This window comes from Astatotilapia calliptera, chromosome 4 (genome assembly GCF_900246225.1).
Source record: "Astatotilapia calliptera chromosome 4, fAstCal1.2, whole genome shotgun sequence".
NCBI lineage: Eukaryota > Metazoa > Chordata > Actinopteri > Cichliformes > Cichlidae > Astatotilapia > Astatotilapia calliptera.
In genome coordinates this window covers 4,972,662-4,985,012 of record NC_039305.1, presented here as the reverse complement: position 1 = coordinate 4,985,012, position 12,351 = coordinate 4,972,662, and the positions used below count along the sequence as shown (strand labels likewise).

Below are 12,351 nucleotides of genomic sequence, written 5' to 3'. Positions count from 1 at the left end.
TCCTCATCTTTCTGTTGACAGTAGCCCATAGATTCCATGTCAGGTCAGGCATGTGTGCTGGCCAGTCAAGCTACAGTAATAACATGGACAGCAAGCCATCTGGTAGTAGCTGTGGCACTGTGTGCTAAGTCTTGCTAGAAAAAGAAATTGGCATCTCCATGAAGCTTGTCAGCACATGGAAAGCTGAAGGGCTCTAAAACTGGTTGCATTGATTTTGGACTTGATAAAACCACCAACCAACACCACCAACACCAGCTGATGATATGGTTGCAGATGTTGCAGAGCCTTCACAGATGGTGGAAACTTCACCCTGGACTTCAGACATCATGGATTCAAGGCCTCCCTACTTTCAATCTGTTTCTTTGGACCGATGATTAAGGTCCAGTTCTTTTTCTCCTTCCCCCAGGTAAGATGCTTCTGGATCAGGAGTGGGTTGATATTAGGACAGAACATTTAAAAGGATGCCTGTGTATGGTGTTTACAACAGTATTAACATATAACTCCACAACACTGTAAAAATTTATCTTATCTTCAAACACAAAACAGTACACTCACTATACTAACTATAAATGTATGCTAATGTTATATTTAATTATTTAATATAACTGACAGTAAATGTGAGTAAAATCTGGACAAACAGACTAATTAGAAATTAGAAATTGCTATTTGCAAGCTTGAAGTGCAGCAGCATTTTTGATAAGCTTTGCTCCAAGTTCTTTGCCACGTGCGCTCAAAGCAACTGCAAATAGATGAGATTTTTGGGTTGACGACAGCTCCCCGGTGGGTAGACATCTCCCACTCGCTGTACAGAAAATAACCCCCTATAGCTTGAGTTAGTCAGTTTAAGCTGCAGTTTAAAAAGTCAGTCAAAGTTCATCGTGTTGCTGAGGTGACAGGACGAGTCCTTATTTGCAAAGGGTCCACACAGTGTATGGAGCTACACATGTGACTTGGCACAGATTTTTACACCAGATGCTTCCCGATGCAGCCCTTACAGGGATTTGTGTCTCCTCCTGGTCTTTCATGTATTAAGCAGATATGCTAATGACTCCTCTATGATGCCACTACAAGGCTAAGCACTGATATGCCGTGTGGATGTGAGCATATGCCAATTAGCCAAAACATTAAAACCGCTGACAGGCTGCATGAATAGCACTGAGTTTCATGTTGAAATGCAATGTTCTGGCAGAAAATTTGCACGTTTCCAAATTCATCTTGATGTCATTTTGACATGTTGACCTCACCACCGCCCTCCTACCATGGCAATGACACTCCCCAAAGGCAGTGGCTTCTACCAGAAAACAAACACAACAAAGTAGCAAAGATTTTGAGTTCCTGACCTGCCAAATCCAATAGATTGACAGAAGCCACATGAGGCAATCCACAGAACATAAAGTATCTGCTGCCAACGTCCCTGTTTGTCTACATCCATGACACAAAGAGGTTTGGGCACATTGCTATATTTTTTCCCCCATTCTTTAAACTAGATACTTAAATTTCTCAGTGCTAAATGCTATGTAAGCTCTGGGGTTTACCTCGTGCATGTGCTCAGTCCATGTGTACGCAGATAAGTTTGCATACTTGGGATGTATTGCTCATCTCCATCAAGCGATCCCAAGAAAGGATCAGGAGTTTCAAGTAACAGGACCATCCCTTTGGATGGCCGGTACATCCAACCCAAACTCGTGCACCTCCCCTCTCTACTGATTTGGAAGTTAATAAGAGTGACACTCCGGAGATGCACAGGCACTTTCACAGGACGTCGCCGATTGATGCCAAACTGCGCCGTGAGAAACACGAGAATCATGCCCGTACCCAGGAAAGCAGGTAAGAAATCAATCTCACCTGAGTCTTTATGAGCATCGTGTCTTCAATATGTCTTTCATGACATTTGAACTGTTGTAGTCAATATTCTAAAGCTCGAGTACATTATACTGTGATGCATTTAATGACAAATACGGCAGTTCAAATGTTTGACTTTCAAATGTAATGTGACCCAAATGTTTTTGTTTGATTGTTTTTTTGTATGTTTTAAATTAAGGTGGCTCAGGAGGTAGAGCAGATCATCTGCTAATTGTAAAGTTGGCGGTCTGATCTTTGGCTGCAGCAGTCTGCATGCCAAATTATCCTTGATACTGAAGCCTGGGCTGCTCAGTGTGATTGTTATATAGAATGCACTTGGGCAAAGAAAAAAGTGCTTTTGTGAATGAGTAAAAATGCATTATCTAAGAGGCAGTTCATTTACCATTCCTTATGGACTTTAAAAATCTTAATTACAGTTTGTCACAGTGTGTTATTACTGATTTATTATGTGTTTTATATGTTGTTTATTTGACGTTGTTAAGTTACCTCACGCTGACCATCCCTGGACATTAGCTGGGAGCCAGATATCCTTCCTCACCTTGGATTGTGCCAGTTTGGTCCATTAATCATGTCAACAAAGAGCCTCTCGCCGGGTGGTGATCGTTTCGTCAATGTCACAGCCTCGCCTGCAGTTTCAGTGCTCATATTTCTGTCTGTCTTTCTTGTTTCTGTCCCTAAGCAACGTGATACACCTGTCCAAACACGCCCACGTTGCTTCATTCTCTGTCTCCAGCTAGAGGAAGATATTTCATATAGATTCTCCATATCCTACCTGCTTCTTATGGATTTTTTCAGTCTTTCCAATTCCATAATAGCTTGCATAACCCAAGTCACCCGCTCTCCCTCCGTCTCCATCCTCAATTGTTGCTAATCCCTCCTCTGCTGCCACAGTAATGAAGTGTGAAATGCTGCACAGTAATTCAGGGACCAAAATGCAAACGCTCATCTTGGTCTTATTTATGGCTGTTTGATTTTGCCTTTATGTAACATATAGCACCCGCGGCTTCTGCAGTTTGTCGTCTCCTGGAGGAATTAGTGCCATTAAAAGTTTAATTTGTCACCATAATGTACATGAATGCAAGCGTAATGTGGCAAATCTAACTAATGTGATTAGCTAATCTTTGATGCATAAAAATACTCTAAAAATAATTAAATAATTCAAAATGGAAATTTGTTATGGGAGCCTACATACTTGTATTAGCCCTTCAAAAAGGCCTTTTCCTTCTGAGTGTACTTTATGTCCTTCCAATCTCCATCTCACATGTGCGCTCGTCACCCATAGGGCTTCTAGCCAGGAAGTTTTGACACTTGACAGGAACTAGAGGGATGATCCTGGATCTCCCTCCACCTCATCTCACTATCTTCTCATCTTGCTGTCTCAGTGGGATGCTCTGAACCTGATCTGTGCAGATAGCTCTGTCCCACTGAGAGAGGAATCTGGGGAGGGGGTGAAAAAAGAGGTTTACCTCGTGACACTCCAAAACAAACACTTCTTGTGAAACACTGTGAGAGTCGCCGTTGACCTTTCCAGCTGGACTGAGCTGAGCTCGAGCGCTCTTGGGGAGGGCACCAGAGTTTCACTTAAAATCATTTCAGGGACTAACCCTAACCCACATCCATCCATTACAACCTGCAGCTTAATCATTAGCCGTCCCTTTTATGGCCTCACTGCCCTTAAATATTTTTATGCCACACACCTCACTCTGTTCCCTCCATGTCTCTATTGCTGTTGTGTCAAGTCATCAATCTTCTGGGGAATATGTTTATCCCAGCGGGGCTTTCTTGTTCATACTGCTGAGTGTAGACAGGAATCCAGAGATGTTTAACCTTCACGGTGCAGCCAGAGATCTGGAATATTTCCAGTAACCCAACTTACTTACTGCTGGCTTGATATCTTGATATCCAAGATTATCGGAGATGTTCAATTTATTCCCTTCGGACAGTTGCCAGGGACATCATATTTGGAGATGAATTTAATGACTGTTGGTCCCTTTTTAATCTGTCCAATAGCAATTCCAGTAAAAATCAGAATGAAGGCTTTTCTTGTATTGTGTCCCCATCCCACCTGCTGTGTTCCTTTCTGAAAGAGCTCAAAGGACGAGAGAGAGAAAGACCGATGAAGTGATCTGTCACCAGCGACTTTCTGCTCCCAGTTTCCAATGATGACTTCATGATCTTCACTATATCCTGCTTTGTCCTGCCAAATCTCTGTCTGCCCCATCCATCAATGGTGCAGCATTATGCGAACGCATCAGTCTATTAAAACGTTTGAGCTTGTGCATTGTAAACTGGCAGGCTTGCTGTTGAAGTCAATCATGACATGTGGACAATATCCAAACTCAAACCTCGTCTGTAACTGAATCCTACTCAGTACGGTTTAATTAATATGTCTGCATGCCCAGCCAATTATCAAATTCTCTGGCCTTAGTGATGTTGATCAGGTAATTGTTCTTGGCGTAATGAGCTCCTGCAAAACAATACCTCAGCCTATATTTAGGTTTTAATTAAAGCACCCAGTGAACATTACTTTACCTATTGAGGAAAAGCCAACACATTTAAAGTTGGCCCACTCCTCTTCTGGAAACCCTACCCTACCCTACCTCGGTGCATTAGCCACAGTAAAGAGAATTGCAAGCCAACACATTTCAGAGAAAGCAATGCCACCCCTTCAATTATATCTGATGTTTGCAGATGTTATGCCAGGCCATCATTTGTCCTTCTGGTTGTCACGCTGCTGGCATCCTCCCCAGTGGAGGGTCACACAGGTCGTAGAAGTAAAGTTTCCCCAGGCTGAGATACGTGCCGGATTCTCCTCTTCAGACATAGGGAAACCTCTATGGGCACAGAAGTCACCTTTCTAAAGACGCGGGATCCAGTGCATTTGCATTCCTGTTAATAATCAAAACTACACACAGGATAACCATTATAATCAAAAACAGCTTTAAAGAGTTTGTAGTTCATCCCATTAAATAATCTATACAACAAAAGAGGGAAAAAAAGAAAAACATAAGGACAATGATTAAAAAAAATAATAAATATAAAAATCCACTAAACCTGGAGATATATAAACTCAAAGTGAACAAGTATCAAGCTGAAGCATGAATTTATTCGATTTATCCTGTCAAGTTTATGTCCTTCCTCTGTTTAGGCTTCCAAAATGAGCTAATACTATTAAAGAAGAAATTACCACTACAAATTCATGTTCAAAACATCTTTGTATTGTGTTTAAGAGATAGTAACTGACTGAAGGTTAACTCAGCCAAGCTATACTTTCATATGGTACCACAAGATGATGCAGCAAGTCAGTATCACCTTTATTTAAACAGGCAAAAGAACAAATGGTGGTGTGGGAAAACGCTGCCCCCTGTTGGTAAAACCTTTAGTTAAAATTGGCAGACGGAAACTACAAACAGTACCTTTAACAAATAAAGTTTACAGGTATATGAGGATTTTTATAAAACAGGATGCACTGTCGCTGCGTAAAACACCCAACAAATATTTAAAGGAGTTAAAATCAACTAATCAAATTACGTCATAATACTGAAGTTAAAAATACTCCTGCACTGGATGCTTTTATTTTTAATTCAAGACTTTTTATGAAGCCTGCAACTGGGACTGAATAAGTATACAACAAAGTAAAAGTAATGTAATTCTGGCCATTCAACAGATATTATACAGCTTTAATAAAAGCACAACTTTCAAATTAAGTTTTTATGTACTGACCCATACAAAGCCTCCACTCTGCAGGAAGTAGTAGATCACTAAAAGCAACGACTTATACAATTATAATTGAACAATCAACCCTTAATCTACATGTCCTCACCAAATGGCCAAGCCTTAAATCTTTACTATCTTTTTTAGTGGAGATGAATGACAATCAGGGATTCGGTCATAATACTGCCATAAAACTATATTTCAGTCTGTTACAGCCTCTTATGGTATAAAAATGAGGGGAGGGAGAGCAGAGTTTAAGTAGGGTGAGGTTTAGTTTAATTAAATTGTCTTGATTTTTTCTTAAAAAGTGAAAGAAAGCATGTTTTATGACTTCTCATTAAATGAACACAGTTATACCCTCCATATAGGACGTCAGAAAAACGAGCCTGTTCTGTCTTATTTTGTTAGACAAATCAGATAAATACCGGGATGTAACAGTCTGTTAAATGAGCGTGAAGCATAAAATAATCGAATTGTTTTCTGTGTGAAATCTGAGAGATGGTAACTTGACATACGCAGAGGCATGATTGATGACCGGACGGGTGAGGGATCACAGTTTTCTCCGAATGTCAGAAGACGCAGTGACTCACAAACTGGAGGAAGAACAAACGGAGAGCCTGTGACACGATAAACACGCCCACAGCGGTGGGAAGAAAAAGCATCCCACAGAAAGTCAATTCTTAGAATCAGCTTCCTGTCATCAGTGGCCATGAACGGTGTTCCCAGCAAATGTATGCGGAGTCCCATACGTTGAAACCAGAACCTCGAAAAGCATGAGGGAACTCCATGAATCAGTGCTGAGCCGACATTTCACACATACCCCTATGTGATCTACAATGTGTTGAGAGCAGCAGGTGATTAACTGCAGCTGCAGTGCTGGCAGACACTATGAAGAAGGTGCAGCCTGTAGAGGAAGATGAAAAGGTTTAAAGTAACCGCCGCTGCCACCCTGGGCGTCGAGCGTTCAGCTTTTTGTCATATAAGCTCATGTGAGAAATCATGTCTGAGGACAGGCTGTAATTCCATATACAGTGTCTGTAGTAGACAGCAGTGAAATGATGCTCTCGTTTTCTTTTCCAGGGAGAAAAAACAGTAGTGCTACAGAAGGTAAAAACCAGCATGGAGTCCCGCTGTTGTGAAGGCTTTGCATGTGGATATTAATGCATTAAATTAAATCAATGTGTCATTTATCCACTTATTCCTCCTCTTTTCAGTAACACTGCCACCATATGAGCCCAATATCCCCGAACCAACCACCAGGGCCGACTTCATGAAATGTAAGGCTTTTTATTTTAATATGAAGCTCCTGAGTAAAGAAAAAAAGATGAATAATTAATAATTAAGTAATGTCCCGCCATGCTATTTTTTTTTAATTCAAAAGAATTATGGAGCAAACTTATTAAGATGATCAAAGATTAAAATAATAATGGTCAAAGTTTGTTCCACATAAAAAGGTTAATGAATAAAAATTTAGAAAGTAATCGTGGTGTAAGACTTAGATACCAGATCACTTAACACCAAATTCAATTAGTCTATTACACTTCCTAATATGTATTTAAATGGTTATTACATTTCCCAGAACCAGTCACTAACTACATTATTAAATAAATATGTAACAGCATATTCACAAATGTTATATCCCACAGAAACAGCGCACCACTTAAACGTCAAATGATTCAAAGTTGCCTCGTCACTTGCCAATAGTTGCTTCTAATTTTTATTATTATGCCTGTTTTTTTGGCTGCTGTTGTTTGGGGGGGGGGGGGGTTAGACCAGGCTGACTGTTAAAGTAAGGTCAGTAAATATTATTTACCCTGCTATACTCACTGCTCACACAGTAAGCAGCTGATTCTGAGAAAGACTGTAGGGGAACACTCTGCAGGGGGCTGACTCTCATATAGCCCAACTTTTTTTTTAAGCTTTTCCAACCCTGAGATTCATTCACTCACGTTGCTGAGTTAGATTACATCATCAGGTTACTGATGTTGTCAGCAAACGTGTACTATAACATGATCCACATTGGAATAAATTATAAGTATAATACTGTATTTGCGCAGGTGTGTCCTCAAAGTGGGTGTCAGTCATACAGTGGGCCCACAGCATGCCTTAGTTTATCCTTTTTTATTTTTCTTTTACTCAAATGGGACAATAATTTACAAAATAACTGTGCTGAATGAAATAAGACTTTTAAAAAAATAGCAACTGAGACATTAAACTTTTCCCAGACATTTCTACACAAACCTCTTTCTGCAACCTTAGACGATGCCCCCTGCTGTCTGTTAGACAGAATAAAGGTTTATAGCACTGACTTTCTTTTTCAGACCCAGGAGTTAATCTTTACCAAACAAAGCTAGTAATGAGAAGCAATAATGAACGAAGGAAGGATGTTAAGGGTCATGAGGAGTTAAGAGAACTGGGAGTTCAGAGAATCTGACGGCACTGGCACTTCATGTTTGTTTGCTTGCTTGTTAAAGCATCGGCCTCAGCTTTAGCTGTTCTTCCTGAGGTCCGACCTACACACACACACACAAACAAGCTGGTTCTACTGGTTCACCTCCACCTGTAACTTACAATGTCATTGATCATCTAATGCACAGCTAATGTGGGTGATTTTACTCTGCAGGGTTGAAACTACAATGTCCCAAAAATGGATCCCAAAAACTGCCTCTTGAGTTGTTACCATGTTGTTTCATGCAGGCTGTATAAATGAGAACCACTCTCTGAAAAATATCACTTTAACACTAAGGAAATTAAAGAATGCCTGTCACACTGTCCACACACACTTGGGATGATCCAGTGTATCCACCTTCTTTTTTTTCTTTTTCTTTTTTTTAAAGGCATTTTGTGGATAAAGTTAAATTAATTATGCTAAAAGGGTAAGGTGGGGTGGGTGGATAGGTAAGTAGGTAAACCTATGTTTGCAGTGTTCGTAGTTCACCTGCCAGTTTAACGTAGCCCGTCTTTGAAGGGTCACTTGTCACTAGGGATGGGTATCGTTTAGGTTTTATCCGATACCGGTGCCAAATCGGTACTTTTGAAACGGTGCCGGTGCTTAAACGGTGCTCGAACCGGTGCTTAAAGAATGGAGAACACAAACTTTGTCCAAAAACCTCTCATGTTCAGCTGTTTTTTTTTGTAAAAAGATAACAATGTGTGCCTTTTCTGCAGCTATGTGGCATATATGGCATCACTCTTGGCTGGAAGCAGTGCTTAAACAATGGAAAAACCACAAACTTAAACCCTCTCATGTTTAACTGTTTCCCACTTTTTCTTTGGTCATTTTAGCCTTTTTGGCCAGGGTGAAGGGAGTATCTGCCATCAAACAAGAAGACAGCCGCATGTAGCTATGATGATGTTTGCTAGTTCACCTTACATGCATTAATGTAATAACGTGGTTAGCCTACTCAACGTAAATTACACACGAATTAAGCTACTCACGCAGAGAAGAACGGCTGCTGCTGCCATCATCATCCTCATCATTTCTGCTACACTGGCAGGGCTAGGGGCCAGGACTCTATTCTTCGGGTTTTTGGGGGATGTTGCTCCGGGTCCGATAACTGGCAACCCACCCGACGTGCACGGTGTGAGGTCTCGCAGCAAGCTATCAAATACGGCGCATTTCTCGGCTTTTAAAAAAACCGCTATGCATCGCCAGCTGTTTAATCGGATTCTTGGTGTTACCTCCTTTGACAGTATCACAGTATCAGCTTAAAGCACTTGTTGCAGGCTGCTGAGTTTGCATATTTTGCTGTGAAGTACAGCCAGACTTTTGACCGCTTCGCCTTGGACATTTTTAATCTGTAGCTCTGCTCTAACAGAACTTACGTACCTGGCCCCGCCTACTATCCTCGGAAACGTAAAATGATTGGCTAGAAGTGTATCACAGCTCAGGAAAAAAAAGCACCGAAATAAAGCACCGAAATGTGCGCTGCTTTTCGGTCTGGTTACTACCGTTTATGTCAGAACCGGTGCCATCGGTACCCATCCCTACTTGTCACATTAATCAAGTCTTTCCTCAACTCTCACTCTGAGTATCCCCCAAAATGAGAGAATTTTTCACATTTACCCAGGTGCTATTCATTAATATAAACTACTAATACTCCCAATAACACACTGGATTTGACAGAGCTACATGGTAATTCACAATATTTTCCAAATCCTAATCACTCCAGGAGCACTAAAATGAAGATTTTCTCTTATAAACAATCAAAAAACAGCTAAGTCAGCTATAAAAGCTTGTATGTAGAAACTCAACACAACAAAAATTTACACATGTTAGAAAATCTGTAATCACAGAAACAAAAAGAAAAGTGAAAAAGCAGTGGAGGAAGTAAACCGCGCAGCAGGGGTTGTGCTCCTAAATTGACATCATGGTCAATGCGCTGCTTGTACAGTTTAACTCTGAAAAATAGACTTACAAGTATTGCACAGGGGCGGTACTGGGCTTTTCACTGAAACTGGGAGGGAAGATCTTATGTGGCAGTTCAGGGAGTGTAAGAGACACTGCAAAACATCAGTGACAGAAAACTCTCGCTGGCTATTCGGAACAAAACAGTAGGAAGCACATTCTTCTGTCAGATGAAACCAAGATAAAGTTATTCGGCTCAGAAGGGGTCCGGCGTGTTTGGCAAGAACCTAGCCACGACTTTCACAATGAATGCATCACAGTGCTGACAGTGAAGCATCGAGGTGGTAGAGTGCCAAAGGTTCTGGGGACATAGCATTTCTAGATACCCTTGGATAAGATTCCAGGAGCCTGTCAGAAGAGGAACGGTCCAAAACAAAACAGTTTCTATGTCATAAAAATATGACATTTAACATCTTTGGGTTACTTAACAGAAAAGTAAAACAAAGAAAAGCTGAACACAGCTGTCTATGAATAATGACGAACACCTGTCCAGATGTTTGGTGAGAAGGCCTGAATCTGTTTTAATAAAGGCAAAAGTAGTATTCAAGTATTCATGCAAGTACATGCACTAGGATGTACTTACGATGACAAAATAATGTTTATGTAGTGGAGGGGGGGAAATTACAATAATGTGGAATAAATGCAAAAATAGTTAATTAATATTACTATTTTAGGTTAGTGCCCCCAATTAAATCCAAAGATATCAGTTAAACATAATTTAAGCCAAAAATCAAACAGAAAAGTTGCACATTAATACTCTGAAAACTGCAACAACAGAAATTTAAGATCAAGGTTTTTGTTTTCTTTCTCAAAAAGTAGATCTCGAAACTTAGACGTGCAATTTTAAAGTTGAAAGTCTTTAATTTTGGGTTACTCTGAAAGACAGCCACCAGTCCATCACCAGCCTCCCGGTCTCAGTTTGTATTTTTGCCCTCCCCTTTCCTCAGATTGGATCCCCCTCTCTTTCGATGACAGAACTGCAGAGAAACTGTTGTGGATTTCAGAGGGTGGCTCTAAGGTGGCTCGTACATCATCAGATGCAGTGTGCCCTTATCCCCAGAGACCTGAGAGATACGACCACTCACCACAGGTAAGCTTGGAGTTAATCATCGTTCTGGGCATTATGGGAACAGGCTCAGGGGCCCATCAAAGAGGCAGGAAGTAAAACTAACAGGAACCAGAACTTTATTTAAACTTTTGGTCTTGGAACCAGCATGTTGGTGCTTTTTTCCTGTATGTTAAAATCAAAAATGACTAGAGTCTTCCAAGTTAATATCTTGATCTGACAACAACAATTAAGAATCCAAAGACAGTTTACCATAATTAAAGACAAGCAAATTTAAAAGGTTCAGAAGTGCATCTACTGGGAAAAAAATGTATTAGGAACATTACTTCATCAAATTGCCTGCAAATCAAATCAATAATTCTGCTCATCATTTAATTCTTGAAGCCATTTTTTTTGTTGCTAGCTTAATTTCCTACTATGGCTCGTCTAACCTTTAGGTGCTGTGCAAGGAAGGGCTGCTGGGCCATCGAGGGTACTGGGAGGTGGAATACGACGGCTGGGTGGTGATCGGGGTGGTCAGCGAGAGCTCACCCCGGAAGATGCAGGACGGACCCTGCGGCATCGGAGAGAACAAAACCTCCTGGGGTGCCGGCTGGTCTGGCTCCTGCTGTCAGATCTGGCACAATGCGGAGAACGTGGACATCCAGATGCCCCTGTCCTCCACCATGGGCGTCTACGTCGACCAGCCCGCAGGCATCATAAAGTTCCTCTTGGTGGAGGGAGAGGCTGAGAAGGAGGTGCGGCTGATTCACAAATTCAAAGAAAACCTCCAGGAGAAGGTCTTCCCTGGATTCTGGGTTGGCACCAATTCATTCTGCCTTATTCGGAAAAAGGATCAGTGATACAGTAGAAGAAGCAAATCGGGGAAAAGGGAGGGAGGGTCACGTATCAATTTAAAAAGCAGGGGGAGATGGGGATCTTGTGATGTTTGGGGAACAAGTGCTGTAACCATTTCTGCTTTCTCTAGTGCATGAAGAAAGCTTATTGGTTTCAGACAGTCCCCAGAGATGCCCAAATGTCATACTAACAGGCATTTATCTGTGTTATTTAAACTTAGAAGAATGGGCATTTAATGGTATATTTCAATCCAGCTGGGACTTTTCATGAGCTAGACTGCCTGTTTTATTCAGTCTGGATGTTTTGTATGTGCCAAATGTAGTCAATAAACTCTCATATTGTGTAATAACACTGAGCTCTTCTATTATATCTGTGTGACTGCTGCCTAGCAGACTTAAACACAGAGCGCTGGTACACTCTAGAGGCCTTTTATAAGAATACATCTATAATGATACAGGAAGTC

The 12,351-nt window shown here is 41.0% G+C and overlaps 1 protein-coding gene across 1 annotated transcript; it reads left to right on the top strand.

Annotated features, from left to right (window-relative positions):
* The first annotated feature begins 863 nt into the window (after positions 1–863).
* LOC113020302 (tripartite motif-containing protein 16) lies at positions 864–12,291 on the top strand. The gene is made up of 5 exons (XM_026164137.1): positions 864–1,827; positions 6,658–6,684; positions 6,792–6,854; positions 10,933–11,075; positions 11,489–12,291. Exons 1-5 carry the CDS (start codon positions 1,587–1,589, stop codon positions 11,891–11,893), a joined length of 879 nt encoding a protein of 292 aa, XP_026019922.1. The 5' UTR covers positions 864–1,586; the 3' UTR covers positions 11,894–12,291.
* Positions 12,292–12,351: the final 60 nt, after the last annotated feature.